At 43.3% G+C, this 19995-nt stretch overlaps 1 protein-coding gene across 1 annotated transcript in view; it reads right to left on the reverse strand.

Moving 5' to 3' along the window:
- The window catches only part of Mrc1 (mannose receptor C-type 1), a 103318-nt gene extending 93638 nt beyond the window's left edge, over window positions 1–9680 (reverse strand). The window contains 1 exon segment of the mRNA XM_051151288.1: window positions 9477–9680. Coding sequence (XP_051007245.1) covers window positions 9477–9537 — 61 coding nt within the window. The 5' untranslated portion in view covers window positions 9538–9680.
- Between the last annotated feature and the right edge of the window lie 10315 nt (window positions 9681–19995).

Below are 19995 nucleotides of genomic sequence, written 5' to 3' on the forward strand. Positions count from 1 at the left end.
ATGGCACTCCCAAGCACAATTTGAAAGTGACACTCATAAGCTGCGATTCTGATATCCAGCGGAATTTCTGGGATTCAGCTTCTGGGTTGCAACTTGCTGTCTGAACCGAGGTGGCACTTATAGCATCAACACAGCGCTTGTGATCTTCATTGTAGATTAAAAAGTGCCTCGTATCTGTTTGGGAAACAGAAAACATGCTTAAGTGTGTTCACATAATGAAGGCGGTATTTTAGGATAAAAGTTCTCAGACTTCCATTTTCATAAAGAGTTATGATTCCAGGAAAAGTGGTGGAGGCAGCTGTGTCGTGGAGGGCTCATTTCTCTCCTGAAAGCTGGAAGAGCTGGGAGAAGGGACCAGGTAGAAGATGTTAATAAGTATGGATACCTTTGGTTCATCTTACATAGCTGACCTGTGGTCAAATGGGGCTTCTTTGGGTGAAGAAAAAAAGCTCAGGAAAAAAGAATTTAGTAAGCATAAGTTCCATTCTATGTGAATTCATGTCAAGGTGTTTCTTTTTCTGTTTGCTTTTAAAGAATATACAAGGAAAGCAAATGATCACATTTTGGCAGAAATATACACTAACCACTTTGTGTGATGTCGTCCTAAACTTCTTCTGTCTACTTTGTATGGTTCTTTCCAATTGAGTTGGTAGGGTTATAGGTTTTGGATAATGTGAATAAATGACGGCTATCTTAATCAAACAATTCTGGGGTTGAGGAAGGGGCAGGAAGAGGGAGGGGGAGGGGAAGATGAGAGAGGGAGGAAGCGAGAACACCCGCAATCAGAAGAGTCCTATTTCCAGAGCATTTTCAAAAGAGCACCTCCATTTCCTGGTCTCAGCTCCCCAGTGCAGTTGGTACCACCTACACTCCGAAGTGAAGTCTAGGCCCTGACTTAAATCCTGAAAAGAATCATGGCCTCAAACGGTCACTGTCCTGACGCATTTGTTTATCTCTCCCCCTCTCCATTATGCCCCTGCTGGAAAAGACTCTTGGACTCCTCTCTCCCAGGCCCCTGATTGCTGACACTCTTTTCTGGGGAACTTTATGTTACCCACTTAAACTCCTTTGGTTTCCTGGAACCAGAACTCCATAAAGCTTAGATCCAGAACATCTTCTACCATTTGCTTCTCTGGAGATGACAACGATCCTCCTGCATACGCCACAGCTGAGAGGTCACGTGTGCGCCTGAACTCCTTACCATGCCTGACCTCACTTTGTTACCGCCCCTGAGTTAGTGTGATAAAGTAAGTTATTTTCTTCCTCAACAAAAGTTAAAAGTTTACAAATGGGTGCTTTGGCTCATGAAAAAAACCACAGGAGATCTTTTAAAAGCTGTGTTGAGCACAAATACTAGTTTAGCCTTCCTCCAATTTAAAAATAAGGCAGCCCGAGAACCTTCCATTTAACGTCTCTCGCGCCCTGGTGTTTTCCTAGCTATTCCTGCCCTCTACTCTGCAGAGAGCTGTCTCAGGGTAATCTCATCACATCTGCCTTTCCCCTCGGATTTCATCGTTTCGGTTTGACTATCGACAGCCCTTATTAAAGGACTTTATTAAAAGAAAATGCAAAGCAGACAGCAGCTATTCACTGACGATTAAGGATAGGGAGGTCTGGACACAGAGGACTGCCTCCCTTTGGAGCATCTGACTTTCATTCTATGTACCGAATTTTCAGCTGTAGTTTATCTTAAATTCACTGTAATCACAGTAATGTGTTAATGAACTGTCTTAGTTAGCTTTCTGTAGCTGTAAGACACCATAGCCAAAAGCCACTTGGTAAGGAAAGGGTCGATTCCAGTTTACAACTCTTGGGTCACACTCCATCAGCCAGGGAAACTAAGGCAGGAACCAGAGAAGAGAAAATGAAAGAATATTGCTTGTTGACTTGCTCCCTTGGCTTGTGCTGCCTGCTTTATGCAACTCATGACCCCCTTCCCAGGGGTAGTATAATCCCAGTGCCTCCTGTCCATAATTAATCAAGAAAAGGTTCTACAGACTTGTTTGCAATCAGATGGAAGCAATTCCTAAATTGAGGCTCCTCTTTCCAAATAATTCTAGCCTGTGTCAATTTGAAGGAAAAAAAATCCCACACTCCAGGGCATGAACCAATACCCAATCTTTTTTTTCCTCAATAATGCACCCAGATCCACAAACTGAAATGCAGTTGTCACCCTGGATTCTCAGGTTTCCTTCTCTCTCTCTCTCTCTCTCTCTCTCTCTCTCTCTCTCTCTCTCTCTCTCTCTCCTCTCTCTCTCTCTCTCTCTCTCTCTCTCTCTCTCTCTCTCTCTCTCTCTCCCCATATATATATGCACACATACCCCCCCCTTCAAAACTGGAGCCAAGAATTCCAGGAGGAAAACGTCTGGCCTTCACCAACGCAGCTCTCTGGATAGGGAGCCATCCAACCAACACATCTCACTCTTGCTCCTCAGCAATCAGCCCCTTCGGCCCTCACCCTCTGCTCTCTCACCCTCACTTACCAACTCCAGCTCTGGGCCTTTCTGTTACACAACACTCCTGGCTGGTTTCTATTTTAGCTATTTTAGCAAACCCAGCTCAAGTGTCAGCCCCTCCATGCGTTGGCCACGCCCACTGATTTTAACTCCGCTCTTTTCTATAGAATACCCACAACCATCTTGAAGCATATGTTCTCCTTTTATCTGTGAGCTTTGGCGGGAGGGGGAGGGGCGATTTTAGAGACAGGCTAGCCTTGATTCTCTATGGCACAGAGCCTTGTCTTGAACTCCTGATCCTCCTGCCTCTGTCTTCCAACTACTGAGATAACAGGCATGTACTGCCAAACTTTGTTTATTTATTCTCATTGTGCCTTTTTTTGCTATAATATAAACTACATGAGAAGGACTTAGCCTCTCTGGTTCAATACTATCATCTTTGCTCAGAAAGCATAAATAATCTTTCAATAAATATTAGTTGAATGAATGACTGTTATAACTGAAGCATTTTTGCTTAGAGAATTTATTTATTCAATGGTGGTAGCTTCATGATTATGGGACTATTTTAAATAAATGTTTTCCCTGCGAGCTTATTTTTCCCTAGGCACATCTGTAAGCGTCTAGACTTCTGACAGGAGTACTGGCTGAGATGACACTAAGTTACACACTTGTCAGTGCTTGTTTCCTTTGCTTCTCCTTTGCCACTAGATACAGAGCAAGTGTTATGCTGCTGGTATCAGACAATGCAAGGAAACAATGTTATCACGACATGCTAACAAGAAACACAGCTTATTCTTCCAATGGTGAGTGCAGTTTCTCTTTCACCATTGTCTCTGTGAAACACATCTGATTTTAAGACGTACATCTTCCTCCAAAAGGACGTTTAAGACCTTGACCGAGGGACAGCTTGTGGCTGTCATTTCTAAGCATTCCAGTGGACACATTTGTAAACGTTCTAATGCTTGTGTAGCAGAAATGCCACAAAGCCGAACACATAGGGACGGATGGACAGCCGTGTTCATTTCTCTGCAGTCTCACTACAGACCAGGACAGCTGAAGATTTTCTGTAATTCTTATATACTAGAAACTTGCAAAGGAAATTCTTTCATCTTTATCTTTCTCGTCTTATACCTACTTTTCAAGAAATACTTGGCAAATACTTGCTGTGCTGATTGATGTGCTGGTGACAATACAAAGAATTCAAAGACATTCATTCCCTCCCCATACCAAGGACATGTGTTGCTGAGGTCATTTCCAGGGCAAATAATAAATAAATAAATAAATAAGTGTGCAAAGATATTTTTGGAAGCAGGGGTAGTTTTCAATCCAACATCTCAGATAAAATGATGATGATAACAACTACAACAACTTAAGAGGGACCAAAGAGATGAGTAAAGTGGGTAAAGGCATCTGCATCCAAGCCTGCCAACCTAAGTTCGATCCCTGGGACCCACAGGATGGAAGGAGAGAATCAGTTCCAGGCCAAGCCTGTGTATAGCTGAAGGTTAAGCATTCAATAAGGTGTGAGTTTTCTTTTAGGCATGCTTTAAAATTATTCTATAACGTTAAGTTAAGTGGTTAATGTCAAAAAAAAAAAAAAACCTACCAGCAATGAATGCAGTAATATCAGGGGACTATTCGGAAACAGAAATATACACTATATTCCCTAATACATTTCTAGATTTTCTATACTGTCGAGTAAAATGCTGACATTAAAACACATAAGAAAACAACTTCTGGAAGACAAAGGAGTTGAATTAGAAGAGGATATAAAAAGACTATGTAAAAGATACTGTCAAAACCTCCATGCTTTCTCAACTTCTGCCACATCCCTGAACAGTGTTCCCAGCCCTAAAATGTCAGGAGTACTGCTCCACCTGGGGCCATTTTCTGACAGGAGTTTGCACACAAGACAGATCTGGTGGGTCAAAGACCTCACCTGCCCTGTAAGGAGTGAATCCCCTGTGACTCATGGGGTGGGTGGATTCTGGGGGACAATTGGGGTTCCTCTTCCAGTGTCACCTATACCTTGGCTGCAAATCTGAATTCTTCATGGTGGTCACTGGCATAATTAGTCTCATGCTTCCCATCCAGTGGCCCATTTGTCTGGCCAGTGCTTCCTGTGATGGCTTCCCACTACAAATGCAGCTGTCCAGTGTCACCTTCTGCAGACTGAAGGGGTGTGTGTGTGTGTGTGTGTGTGTGTGTGTGTGTGTGTGTGTGTGTGTGTGTGTGTGTTAACCCAGTAAATGTCATTTAAACATACAATGTTCTATCACTTCCCAACACTGAAATGAAGTGGGAAGTACTTATCATTCACCTCAAATACACAAAATGCTGAAGTGCAGCGAGGGCAATGGTTGAGGCTTGACAGCATTGAACCAAAAGGTGAAGGAAAATTCGAGTTACTTTATGCATCACTTTGATCCTTTCTTCATCCACCAGAAAGTCATGGCTGTTATTAATTTATGTCACCCCATGTGGTCATTAAGGGAGGCATACACATGGTACCAAAATAACTTCTGAACTCAAAGAGAAAAAAAAGAAGGCATGAAAAATTTTCAATATCCTTCTCCTCTCCTTAAAAGTATACATTCTACCGCCTCCCTGTCACTCCTATTTTGGAGGAAGGAGGCCTCCTCCACTGTTTAGTGATGCAAGTTGTTCCTCTTGTGTCCTGAAGTCGTCCCTTCAGCCTTTGCCTTGCCACTGTCTCCTAAGCCATCGACTTCCCAGCTTGGGGCCTCTCTACACACTGTTTTTTTTAATATATCTAGTCATGCTGATAGATTCATCCTGTGTGCCCATCAGCCAACACATCACCAGAGTATTAGTAGCAGATAGTGAGAGTACAATGCTCACTGGATCTGGCTTTGCTGAGTTCCTTAGTGCTCTGTGCTTTCAACCTATCAAAGCAAGAGTGACCCACAGGGCCTTCTATGTCTGTAAGAACGGGGTGAGACCACCTAAAGCGCCTAGAACAGTCACTGATTCGGAAGTGACTCCGTCCGTGATTTTTTATCCTTATCAGAAGTGTGGAGAAAACAGGCTTGAATGGACTGTGAGACAGTTCGGAACAGGATGAAAGAGGAAACAAAAGAAGAGCTGATGAAGCAGCTAGGCAAAGGGTCGGCTGAACAGAAAGACAATAGAAGCTTCGAGGAGGTCATGTGGTCCACAAGGGATGTTTTGGAGGATCTGTGATTTCCTGTGTGGCCTTAGTTAAACTCATTATTTCAACCTCAATGTCCTCATTTTTAAAGTGGGGGTAACATTCTCCGACACTGTGGAGTTCTGACTGATGTGCTGTAGGTAAAGCACCAAGCGTGTCATTCTCCCTAAAAGGAACACTTAGTAAATACTGATTCCTTCTTCTCCCCTTCCGGGAAAAAACCTGATGCAAATCTAAATATCTAAGTCCACCTTTTAATGTACTGTTGTTTGGAATCCCATGTTCCTCTCCTGATCAAACCGGGCCAGCTTATAAATGATGTCACCTCTCAGCCTCAATGGCAAAAAGCCACACTCAGGTGCTGGGTGTTGTCAGCTCATTGACTCCTGAAACCTGCTTACTCTTCAGAGGCTAATTGTTTTTCCTCTAGTAAAGTATGTTGTCACTTTGATCTCTGAAACTATGACTTCCAGCTCTACATATTAGCTACATTAGTTATGCATGTATATACATATATTTATGAGCTATTATATATGAATATATAACATATAGATTAAATTTAAAATTGAGGGGTTCACCAGATAGCCCAATTGGTTAAAGCACTCACTTCCAAGCCTGAAGACCTGGGTTTGATCCCTAGTATTCCCCAGGGTGAAAGGAATGTACCAAATTCTGAAATTTGTCTTCAATGCAAGACTAGGCCCACACAGACACAGACAGACATAAAACATCAATGAAATGCAATAAAATTTATGCATGTTTAAATAAGAATAATCTAAGCTAGGTATCTGTTGCCAGGGATAGGAGAAAACAGGCTTTCCAACATGACATATGAGAGATCTGTGGAAAGAAAGACAGTAGCAAACAAATAGAAACGTGGAGAATGGCACTGGTTTTATGTTCCTCCATGTCTGTTTTTCCTGTCTGTGTGAAGGTGTCAGATCTCCTGAAACTGGAGTTACAGACAGCTCTGAGCTGTCATGTAGGTGCTGGGAATTGAACCTGGGTCCTGTGGAAGAACAGCCAGTGCTTTTAACCACTGAGCCATCTCTCTAGTTTGGTTTTCTTTTCACTATATTGCATTCAAGTAAATAACTAAACTTGAACATCCATGTTGTAAGAGGTGTGTTTAAGGTGAAATCAAAGTTTGCAAGAGCAACTGTGAGAATGGGTACTACAATAACAACGCGACAATTAGACTAATTCTCTTCAGAGCATTAGCTACATCAGGGTGAATGTTCCAGCATGATGTCAGTGTCAGAGCACAGCTTAGCTGCTTCCTGTCTACTTTGAGCTCCCCACATGCTACAGCAGGGGTGGATCTAACTCACTCACTTGACTTTATATTATGGGAAGAAAACAAAGGGGTCTGGAGGAGCAAGAGTTAAAAGCAGATGGTGTCATGAGTTGGCTTCCACTGCTACCTGGGCATTTGACTGCTCACGGCCATTGCATCATCAGAACGCATCATTTCCAAGATGGCCCTTGTGCTAATGACTCATGATCATAAGGCTTTTCTCTTGTGCCACGACTTCCCCTCATTTCCGTAGCTTGGGCTTCCCATGATGTGACACCCTGCTTTGCTGTGTCTTGAGATCTGGGAAGGCGCTCTGTTGCCTCAAGGCACCAGCTAGCTAGAGTCTTTTGCTTGCTTCTCTTCCGAGTTCTGCTTACACGGTCTCAGAATGGAAGCTAAGATATTTAGGGGGGGGGGGGAATCAGCAAATGCCATGGGTCAGTTAATGCTTTATATTTTGCTTTTTCCTACGAACAAGTTGTACGGTCTACCAACACACCATTGCCCTCCAAATTATATTTCTCTGCTTAGTCCAAGTTCAGTGTCCAACAGCTCTCATTGATTATAACTCCCCACATACATACTGATGTTTAAAACACTGGCAATAATCCCTGAGAGAAAGCAAGCTGGTCAGGAGAGCAAGGAGGACAAGGGGGCCCCTCTGCTAACCTCCCTAGACTCCGAAGGCATAACTAACTGTTAGTGGTATCAGCACATACATGCATAAAGTGATGCTGGAGTGAACGCTCCCTTCCAGGTGAACACAAGCTTGCAGGATATCAGGTAGCAAGGGATCTTCCTGTTGTGAGCTGATGGGAAACCAGGAAAGGGGGTCCTGAGAACTCGGATGTCCTTTAATCAACTGTTGGCTAAGCAAGCATTCTGACTTTACCGTTAGGGACTTGGGCTACTGGAACCAAGAGAAGATAAAATAAATAGGACAAACCCTGGGGGTAGAGATGGCTCAACATGTAAACGTGCTGCTGCCAGTTCTGACAGCTTGGTTTTCATCCCTGGGACCCTCGTAGTGGGGTGTCCTCTGATCTCCACATGAATTCTATGTCACACTCACATCAAAATGCAGTAAGCATAAATAAAACATGTTTTAAATAAATAAATAGGAAAAAGAGGCACATACCTACAATCTCCCAGTGACAGGCTGAAAATCATAGGCTCTTGAGTAACTGAAAATATCTGGACCGGAAGGGACTCTCTTGACAGCCTACATTTTGTTTGCTTTTAATTTTCTAGAGAGACCTGCAGGACTCACACTTTGTATCTGGGCCCACCAAGAGACCTGCAGGACCTCACACTCTTGCATTCTGGTACCTGTGCTCAAAGAGACCCACAGGACCTCACATGGTCTCCCTGTATCTGTGCCCAGAAGGAGAAAGGCATTAGGGAGGAACTCTGCTGTCTCAAAGGGGGAAACATTACTAAGAAAATTGAAAAAAAAACTTATCAAATAGCTCCCTAGAGAACTTCCACAGCAGAACACAGGCTAATACCTAGGCCACAGACTGTGTTTGGAGGGCATTAGTTGTCTGATGGAAATAATGGACAATGGGAAGTCAAAACAAGTCTCAAAATAGACCTGAGAGTAAAAATTCCCCCAGGCCCTCTCATTCTGGTGCTTAAGAGTCCCCTTGATGGGGAGGCCTGGTGGCACTCAGAGGAAGGATAGCAGGTTACCAAGAAGAGACTTGATACCCTATGAGCATATACAGGGGGAGGAGGTCCCCCTCAGTCACAGTCATAGGGGAGGGGAGAAGGGGGAAAGTGGGAGGGAGGGAGGAATGGGAGGATACAAGGGATGGGCTAACAATTGAGATGTAATATGAATAAATTAATAAAATATTTTTAAAAATAATCCAGAGAAATGCAGATTCAGCAGTGCCTTTGTGCATCTAAGGAACCCTGATGGGTTCCTACAGACACATCAACCACCTTTTAGACTTTAGCATCGAACACATCCACTTCTGAGACAGTCTCAACAATTTTGGATAAGGAAAAAGGATGGACTTTCTAGCAATAAAAATTATAAATGAAAAGGTTCACAAGAAAAACTGAGTGTGAGAATCACAAAGTCTTTCCCCAAGGGTGATTCCCCCTCCTTATCCTTTTGCATATAGGATGAGGGGCAACAACTTCCTCTTTCCCCACCAGAGATGCTCAGAGTAATATTTGTAGGGAGTAGGATGGCAATGGCATGAACTGAAAACTAGAAGCAGGGCAAACCGCAGAAGAAGAAGCCATTGCACAAGCCAGGTAGAAATAAGCAGACACAAGAGACGTCCTCAGGAGGACAGAGGCGCTGGGGTGTTCAGAGGGTTGGCTTTAGTGTGGGCAACATCTAACACTGGAGGGCAGAAGTGTTGCCTGGCTGCTGACTGCCAGGCCAAGGCCAAACACAAGCCAGATGGAGGTCAGGTAAAAGCACGCATGCTGCAAAGACAGTAGGCTCCACTCCTCTTCCAGATGTGCACAGGACTCTTAGCATAAACTCCAAACAAAATGATATGCAAAGCCCCCCACCTCAAAACAAACTTACCCAATAGCTGAACAGCGGCCGGGATGGCAGAGATAAAAGCCAGGAGTAATGGAAGCCTCATGGCCCAGAGTGTACCCTTGCCTTCCACTGAGGAGGGAAGAGGAAAAAGGAAAGAGCACAGCCAGGTCCTCGGGTGGCCTCTTTGCCTAGTCCAGGATCTGGGAGCTGCCTGACTGAAAAGGAGGACAGAGGAAGCTGTCCCTTTTAAAGGACTCCTGAATTTAGGAAAGCCCTCCAATTGAGAGATATCCGGTCACATGGGGGTGGTTAGAAAAACAGGAATTCAAAGTTACAACTTTGCTTCGTAAGCTAAGGCACGGGGGTGGGGGGGAGTGAGAGAGAGGAACATGTGTAGGAGAGGAGTGAGCACAGGAAGTGGGGAGAAGTGAGGAGCCTGGCCTCATCTGGAGGGGGGGAGAGGCAACCCAGATGAGCATGTGTCCCTGTTCCACAGGTGATAGGCAGGGACCACATAGGAAGCCATTACCTGGGTGGGGAAAGTGAGGGTCTCCAGGAGGCAGCTGTGGAGGCTCTCTTAGCGTGTAGCCTCAATTTTAAATGCAATTTTAAAGTCAGAAAGGGCTGGAAAGGACTGAAGCACTTTCTGAAGGTGTAAAACTGACCCCAACCCCAATCCTCTATGTTCAGGCTTGGAGCCCAACCCCAAGCTCACACTTTGGAAAGGATCAAAGGTATGGTTCACACAGCTAGCGCATTGCTTCTGTCTCTAGGAGGAAAACAAAAGAGAAGTTCATTCTAAGACAGATCTCAGTGAGGCCCTGAGGGAGAAAGTTCTAGAAGCCTTTCTCTAGAAGGCCAGAGGAAGCAGTAGTGGCTTTGCAATTGGCTTGCTTCATCAAGCCTCAATCATCATAGTCCTTTTGGAGTCTGGAAAGGGAACAACTTCCTACTTGCAAAAGAAAACCTGGTTTGGGTCCAAAAGTACTTTTTGATTTAATGAAAGTGATATTCTGTCTTAAAATGATGTGACAGGATCATTCACAAAGCACTCCGCGACCCAATTAAACACTGATTTTTTTTCCCAGGAGTACAACAAGAATTAGGAATATTTTGAAAAGGATACTAGTGATTAGATATGCAGGGAAGACCTGAAACTGCAATGTGGGAAATGTTACTGTTTTAAAAAGAAGCTTCTGGAGACAGTGCGTTCAAATGAGAAGTTGTAAGGTCCGTCAGCCCTGGGGCAAAGGTGCACAGTTTACTTCCCAATAAACGCTGTGATTTCCCTCATTCGTTTTTGGTTTGGTTTTGGTTTTGGTTTTTAAGCCCAATTTTAGGATTCTGAGAGAAGATGAAGGAGAGGAGACCCAGCACTCTTTTTCATGCCACCAAGCCTTAGCTGACAAACAAAATTCTTCCAAAACTAGTGAGACACAAATGTTTCATTTTCGAACATTGCTTAACTGACTTATCAGAAGAAAACTGAAACACAGTCTTGCTGGAAGCTCAGGCTGGCCTTGAATTCTTGACCCAACCATTTCAGCCACTTGAGTGCTGGGATTATAGGGGTGCCCCACCATGCCGACTCCCCCAAAAATTTTTAGTTGAATTATTTAGGTCTTTTAAATGCAAGCCATCCAGAGTTTTGCCTGATTTAGATTTATGTTGATTTCAGAGGGAAATAAAATTTAACTGAAATATACTCATCCTTCTAGTCGTGGTTTTATTATGCAAGTGTGTCATACATGCATTTTTGTGACTAAAAATCGGAATCAGTAACAAGACCCACGGATTTGAAGTAAACTGAAGCTCACTGCCTCACAAAGGACTTGTCTCAATAATCTTTATCTTATTAGAACATTGATCAGATTAGAAGTGACCAAGTCAATACAAATCCATGGTTTCAGGTGATGGGGAAGTAAGAATTTCCATGGATCTGTCCATAAAACAATCTTTGTCCTGCCAGGAATTGTTCAAAATAGCACTTTTGCATTTCTGGTGTCTCCTCAAAAACTTGAACCATCCAAGTAAGAACTTGGTTAAGAGGTTGGTGAATGCCATTGAATTTCAACTCTTCACTGTTGGAGGCTTCTAACCTCCATCCCTCACCAGCCACTCCTCATCACTCATCCTGCAGGTAGCTATTTAGGGCAAAATCAACATCCCTGGAACTGTGTGGATGATAAGGACCTTATCTTCCAAACACAGCCTGTGAACTCTGAGGATGGCTGATGCTTTGTAATTATGTTAGCAATTCTGTTCTACCTTAAACTAGATGTTGGAAAATAAAAAGCGATTTTTTTCTGTCTGTAGACGGCATGACTTATATGTAGAAAGTGTTAGAAAGTCCAGAAAAATCAAGTGCAGCTAATGAGATTAATAAATTTGTAAGAAATATTCAAATTTTAATTGTTTGCTCATTCTCCTGTAATGAACAACTCAAAAGGGAAACCAAGGAAACAATTCTGTCTACAATGACATTGGTGGTTTGAATGAGAATTCTCTCCTTAGGCTCAAATATTTGAATGCTTAAGCCCCAGTTGGTGGAAGTGTTTGGGAAGGATTAGGAGGTGTGGCCTTGTTGTTGGAGGAGGCGTGTCCTTGTTGGAGGAAGTATATCACTGGGGGCAGACTTTGAGGTTTCAAAAGCCTGTGCTTTTCCCAGTTAGCTTGCACTCTGCCTCATGCTTATGGATCAAATGGAGGCTCTCTCAGCCACTGCTCCAAGGCCATGGCTACCTACCCATCTGCCTACTGCCATGCTCTCCATCATGATGGTCATGGAAAATCCAAGAAACAATTCTGTCTACAATAACATCAGTGGTTTGAATAAGAAAGCACTCCTTAGGCTCAAATACTTGAATGCTTAGGACCTAGTTAGTGGAACTATTTGGGAGGATTACGATGTATGACCTTGCTGGAGGAGGCCTCTAAAACTACAGGCCCAGTAAACACTTTATAATTGTCTTGTTCATGGTGTTTTAGCACAGTGATAGAAATGTAACTAAGACAACATATAAAAGAGTGAAATACTGAGGAGTAAAATTAACCTTAGAGAAGCTAAGTAACAAAGAGGTTTCAAGGGGAGACACATGAATCTCACTGTGAAGGAGAAATAGAATAAATATCCTGAGTGGATGGTGGGAGGGGACTGGATAGGGATGTGGATAGAAACATGAATGATAAGAAGGAGGAACATTCTCCACAGTTGAGTGGAGAGTGGGGTATGACTTTCTCACGTACTCTGGTGCCTCACATTTGACCATGTCCCCTGGAGGGGGAGACCTGGTGGCACTCAGAGGAAGGACAGCAGGTTACCGAGAAGAGATTTGATACCCTATGAGCATATACAGGGGGAGGAAGTCCCCCTCAGGCACAGTCATAGGGGAGGGGAATAAGGGGAAAATGGGAGGGAGGGAAGAATGGGAGGATACAAGGGATAGGAGAAACATTGAGATGTAACAAGAATAAATTAATTTTTAAAAATTAAATAAAGAAAGAAAAGAAAAAAAAAGAAGGATGTAGAACAAAGGGAGAGAGTTCTGAGAGAGACAACTGAGATGTGGCAGGGCCATCTCTGGGATGAGTTAGAAACCTTAGTGCAACGGAAGCTCCCAGGAATCTATGAGGATAATCCTAGCTAAGATTCCCACTAAAGCAGGGTATAGAGCCGGAGCCAGCCATCTCCTGTAACCGGGAAGGACTCCCAGTGGAGGGACTAGGATGCCAACCCAGCCACAAAAACCTTCGACCTACAATTTATCCTGCCTACAAGATGTGCTGGGGTAAAGGTGGCACAAAAATTGTGGGAGTGCCCAACAGATGACTGGTCCAGCTTGAGACCCCAGCCATGAGAAGGAACTCAGCCTCGACACTGTCTGAAGGACCCAGAAGTTGGATAGACTGGAGAGCTAGGATAGAACCAAACATGACTGGCAAAGGAAAAAAGAAAAAGTCAATAAAATGATTCCTAATGATGTTCTCCTTTCATACATAGGGGCCCAATTGTCATTAGAGAGGCTTTGCCTAGCAACTGATAGAAACAGGTGCAGAGACCCACAGCCAAACATTAGGTGGAGCTTGGAGAATCATGTAGAATATGGGGAGGGAGGGTTGTAGGATCCAGAGGAATCAAAGATAACACCAGAAAATGGCCCACATCATCAACTCATAGGGGCTCACAGAGATTGAATCAACAGCCAAGGAGTCTGCACAGTGCTGACCTAGACCCTCTAGTTATGTACCCTGGTCTTCTTGTGGAACTCTTAATACTCGAAGCAGGGTCTGTCTCTGACTGTTGCCTGCCTTTGGGACCCTTTTCTCCTACTGGGTTGCCTTGTCTAGCCTTAGTATGAAAGGAGGTGCCCAGTTTTACTACAATTTGATGTGCCATGGCTGGCTGATATCCATGGGAGGCCTGCCTCTTTTTTAAAAAAGAAACAGAGGAGAAGTGGATTGGGAAAGGGAGAGAGAAGGGGAAAAAAATGCAGTCTGACATAAAAAAAATAATTAGTTTTACATTTTTAACCTCAAAAAATTTATATCCTGAAAATATAAGACACCGCTGAAAGAAATCAAAGAATTAAATAAGCAGAAAGATTACCCAAGTTTATGGAGTGGAAGGTTAAATACTGTGGAAAGGGTGATAGTGTTTGAAGAGATAGACAGATACAGGGAAAGCTTATCAAGGTCCCAGTAGTGTTTTACTTCATGTATAGGAAACCCTACCTGAAAGTCTACATGGAATCTCAAGGGATTACACATAGCCAAAATAATTTTGAATGAAATTAGAGGACTCATACTTTTAAATTTCAAATGTTACTACAAAACCATAATTCAGTAATATTAACAGTGTGGTACTGGCTTGAGCAGGATTTTAGGCCAGTGGAGAAGAACACAGAGCCTAGATGGAAATTACAACATGTGTGGTTACTTGTCTTTTGACAAGATGCCAAGACCATTTAATGAGGAAGCAATGATGCGTTCAACAGGAAATTCTGGAGAAACTCGATACCCCCATGTAGAATGACAGTTGTTTTCATTAGTATCCAGAAAACTGCCCATGAATCAAAGCCCTGCACATAAGTGCTAAGGCCATGGGACCCTCAGAGAAAAGACTCAAGTAAAATCTTCCTAACATTGGTATTTGACGATGACATATTGGCTGTGACGTGAAGAAAAAATGGAAAAATAGAACTTTCTCAAAATTAAAAACTTTCATGTCAAAAGACATACTCAGAAATGTGAGCTGGGCGTGATGACACATGCCTGTAATCCTAGCACTTGGAAAGATGATAAAGAAGGATGACAAGTTTAAAGCCATTGTAGGCCACATAGTGAGACCCAGGATCAAAATTTAAAAAAAAAAAAAAATGAAGGATGCAGACTTGAAGGTAAGGAGTGCAGGGGGAGTGGGGGCGTTGTGTAGAGAAGAAAAAATAGGAAAAATAGAGGAAAGGAGAACAGGAAAGAGACCACAGATTATTAGAAAATATTACCAAAGAATGTTTGATAAAAGATTAGTATTTAGAACATAAAAATCTCCTCAAAAACAATAGACCCACAGACAGGTAGGACTTGTGTTAATATTTCTCCAAAGGAAATCTGTGAGTGGCCAGTGGGCATATGTGAAGAACGTCAACCTCAGCAGCCAGTACAGAATGCAAATCAAACCACAGATACCTCTCCGATCAAAAGGGATGGTTTTTATCAAAAGCAGAAAGAAATGGTTGAGAGGACATGGAGAAATTTAAACCCTTAGCCAATGAGAGAGTAAAATGAAATAGTCCCTGAGAGAAACATGTGTTTCCTCCATGATTGTTCAATACGTGAAATACAGAACTACCATATGAACAGCAGTTCTACTGCTATTACACCTATAAATGAGCTGAAAACAGATATGCTATAAATCAGTAGCAACATGATTTACAAAAGCCAAAAGAAAGAAGCAACCCTGGTGTCCACCAGGAAAATTGGTACATAAACAAAATGTATTAGGCATATACGATGAGACATTATACAGCCACGAAAAGGAATTCTGATAGCTGCTACATATGGACAACCTTTTGACATGCTGTTAAAATGAAACTCAGACATCAAAGGACAGATATTGTAGAGATCCAATTACTTGTGATACATAGAATAAGAAAACTGATGGGGACTGAAGGAGGGGGGTTCACTAAGAGGTAGAAGTGGCTGGAAGTGGAAGTGGAAGAAAATGAAGAGTTAATTTTGGGTTTATAGTTACAGTTTGGAAGGATGGGCAGTTCTGGAAAATGATGCCAATAGTTAAACAACACTAAAAGTAGACTCAACACCTCTCAATTGTATGGTTTAAAATGGCTATTGTAGTGAATGTATGTTTTGTACATTTTAGCACAATTAAACAAAAAACCTCCAATCTTCGACATCCTCTTTGACATCTATTTGAGGTGTGTGTGTGTGTCTCTGTGTGTGTGGGGGGGGGTGTCTAGTTACTAATGATCATGGCTGTTGGCCTAGACCTTACCCAAGCTAAAAGTAAAAGAAATCCTCATTTTTAATTGGCAAGATAATTGCTGGACTCTTTTGTATCCTCCTAGACCTTCTCAAGCATCAACTACCTCACCTCCACTGGATTCCACATAAAATGAAGTTGATGTCTGCTTTGCTTTGAAATGGTTCCCAGGAAATTAGCACAACAAATTCTTTGGTAACCTGATTCATCCATGTCTTGGCCAGAATGATTCATTCTCAGACCTTCACAACAAAGTGACTTCTGAAATAAAGCTAGCTACATACCCATTCTTAAAGTTTTTCTGTACACCAGAGTAATGACTTCAGTATGCATATACCATTAAGTGTGTAATAACATAATGTCTAGAAAATGTACATAGCTTCATGCTAAAATGCTTTATTGCTAAAGATGTCAATGGCCACATGAGCCTCCAGAGATAGAGAGACATGGCCCATATACACTGGTGGGTCCTGCCTGTGGGTCAATGGGCTCCACCTGCTTGGAGTGGCAGGTGATTGTCTTGGTTGCTGCTCTCATTGCCAGCTGCTTAGGGTGGTCAGTGGTTTTCTTAGTAGCTGTTCTCATCCTTGTGAAAAAACACCTCACAAATCAGCTTGAGGAAGAAGAACTAATTTTGGCTCACACTTTGGTGGCACACTTTAGCATGCTGAAGTCATGGTAACAGAAGCATGAGGTCCATGGTCACATTGCATCTGCAGTCTGGAAACAGAAAGAGATGAACACTAGTGCTCTGTCTTCTTTATGTAGCCTGGGACCCCAACCAATGGAACGATGCTGCCCACACTCAAATTAGATCCGCTCACCTCTGGAATATGATGCACACATTCAACTCTACAAAGTAATAAACTCAGAATCCTATTTTACTATTAAATATATGTAAATATATGCACACAAGATTAAAATAAATAATAAGAAGATCCAAGATGGCAGTGAGCAGTGTGGACCGTGTTTAGAAGCTCCAGTAAACAATTCAGGTATTGCACAGATTTCTGAACCAGGAACACCAAGGTCCCCACACCACGGCAGCAGGAGTGCTCCATGGTTCGAAGGGACCAGGGTGCAGAGGACCTGCGTGCCCCTGCACACAGGAGGAGCATGAATTTTCTTGGATTGGAGCAGCAGCGGCAACAGCGGCAGCAACAGCAGCGGCTGAGGTTAGCAGCTTGGAACCCTACGGCAGAGATGATTGGTGTGGTGGCCGGTGGGAGTTGCTGAGGGAGAGGGGACTCTGGGCAGGATTTGGGTCGCATGGTACCTTGAGACCCAAACTGGACTCGGTGGACAGGTCAGCCCCTGAGCCCCAAGTTCAGCTCAGTACCCAGTGCCGTGGAGATGTTAGCTCAGCTCAGCAAGCAGTTCCGCCCAAGGCACTAGCTCAGCTCAGCCACAGCTCCCCTGCCGTGATGCAGGCTGGGTGGAGCACTCAGTTCCACCCAAGGTGCTAGCTCAGCTCAGCAAGCAGTTCTCAGCGCAGTGTGCAGTTCTGCTGCTCTGACTCAGGCTGAGGTCAGCATGCAGATTCGGCCCAGAGTCGCTAGCTGGACTTGCCGGGCAGGTTGGGCCCAGAGACTCTAGGTGAGCTTTGCACACAGGCTCAGCAGCCCTGAGACTCTGCCTGGACTCTCCACGCAGTTTAAGCCCAGAGTCCTGGGCTGAATTCAGCGCACAGTGTGGGTCCAGAGTCCCTGGCTGAGCTCGATGCACAATTCCGCCCCGGAGACTCGGGTAGAGCACGGCATGCAGTGTGGGCCAGAGTCCCTAACTGTGCTTAGCAAACATGTTGGGTCCAGAGACTCTAGCTGAGCTTTTGGCACAGTCCTGGCTCTAAGACTCTGGTTGGACACAGTGCGCAGTTTGAATCCAGAATTCCTGGCTGAGCTTGGCGGACGGTTCAGGCCCTGAGTCTCTAGCTGATCACAGCATGTGCTTTGGACCAAAAGCCCCTAGCTGAGCTTGGTGTGCAGTCTCAGCCCAAAAATTCTGGCTGGACTCTGCTTGTATTTTGGGGCCAGAGTCCCTAGGGGAGCTCAGTGGGCAGATTGGAACCAGAGTCCCTAGCTGAGTTCAGCAGACGGTCCAGGCCCTGAGAATCTAGCTGAGCTCGGCGCGTGGTTCGGGCCCAGTGTCCCTGGGTGGACTTGGCAGGGGACCCAGAAGGCTGTGGATACCTTGGCCTGACCCAATGTTCATTCAGAGACCCAGAACGATTGCACGACCCACAGTACAGGGGAACTGAGGATCACTGGCTGTGAGAGTGCAAAACAACAGGGCTAGCCTCCTGCCATCCACACCAGTGAAGCATCAAAGGTTCCAGCCTAGTGAAATTGTGAAAACACAAGTGAATCTATCATCAGACACCCTCCACCCAACTCTGGAAGCTACCCTACAAAAACAGAGATGGCAAGATGTCTAAAGGACAGCGTAAAAGCATACACAAAAAAGCCCAAAACAACATGATGGGGTCTCCAGTTTCCAGCTATCCCAAAGGAAACAACCCAAAGAACTCAAATAAAATGGAAATACAAGAAAATGAACTAAAATCCTTAGTAATGAGGATGATAATGGAGGAAACAAATAAATGCAGGAAGACGCAGCCAAACAGGTGAGAGACATAAAAGAAGCACATAGAGTGGAACTGGAAAAATTGCAGGAAAATACAAACAACCAGATGAAAGAAATAAATAAAATGGTTCAAGCTCTGAAGACCTATAAAGAGGCAATGGAAGAAACTCAGGACTATACAAACAATCAGATGAAAGAAATCAAAAAATCAGTTCAAGATCTGAAGATGAAAATGGATTCAATGATAAACACACAGACAGAAGAAAAACGAGAATGTGAGACCTCAGAGAAGAAGGCGAGCAACACAGAGGTGAGCTTTTCTAACAGAATCCAAGAGATGGAAGAATGAATCTCAGGTCTAGAAGATACAATCACAGATCTCGAAGTAACCATTAAAGAAAATGCCAAATCTGGAAAACTCCTGACACAAAACATCCAAGAAATTAAGGACACCATGAAAAGAAGAAATCTGAGGATAATAGGCATTGAAGAAGGGGAAGACATCAGACTCCAAGGCCTAGAAAATATTCTCAACAAAATCATAGAAGAACATTTCCCCAATCTAAAGAAAGAGATGCCTATAAGCACACAAGAGGCCTACAGAACACCAAATAGAATTGACCAGAAAAGAAAAACTGCCCGTCACATAATAATCAAAACACAAAACATACAGAACAAAGAAAAAATATTAAAAGCTTCAAGGGAAAAGGGCCAAATAACATTTAATGGCAAACCTATCAGAATTACACCCGACTTCTCAGCAGAGACCATAAAAGCCAGAAGGGCCTGGACAGAGATCTTGCAAACCCTAAGAGACCACAAATGCCAGGCCAAACTACTTTACCCAGCAAAACTATCAATAACCATTGATAGAGAAAACAAAATATTCCATGACAAAAACAAATTCAAACAGTACCTATCCACAAATCCAGTTTTACAGAAAGTACTAGAAGGAAAACTCCATCCCAAAGGGTCAAGCTACAACCAAAACTATGCAAGAAATAAATAACTATACCATGGCAAAACCACAATTACACAAATGCTCGACTGGAACCAACATAAAAATTAAGACTCTTAACAGTCACTGGTCATTAATATCTCTCAACATCAATGGTCTCAATTCTCCAATAAAAAGACACAGATGAACTGAATGGGTGCATAAACAAGATCCAACATTCTTCTGCATTCAAGAAACACATCTCACCCATAACAATAGGCATTACTTCAGGGTAAAAGGGAAAAAATATTCCAAGCAAATGGTCACAAGAAGCAAGCAGGTGTAGCCATTTTAGTATCGAACAAAATAGACTTTCAACCAAAATTAATCAAAAGGAATGAGGAAGGACACTTCATACTCATCAGAGGTAAAGTCAACCAAGATGACATCACAATTCTGAACATCTATGCTCCCAATACAAGGGCACTCGTAATTGTAAAAGATCTGCTAAAAAAGCTTAAACCACACATCGATCCCCACAC

The sequence above is a fragment of the Acomys russatus genome, chromosome 9 (genome assembly GCF_903995435.1).
Source record: "Acomys russatus chromosome 9, mAcoRus1.1, whole genome shotgun sequence".
In the NCBI taxonomy this organism is placed as follows: domain Eukaryota; kingdom Metazoa; phylum Chordata; class Mammalia; order Rodentia; family Muridae; genus Acomys; species Acomys russatus.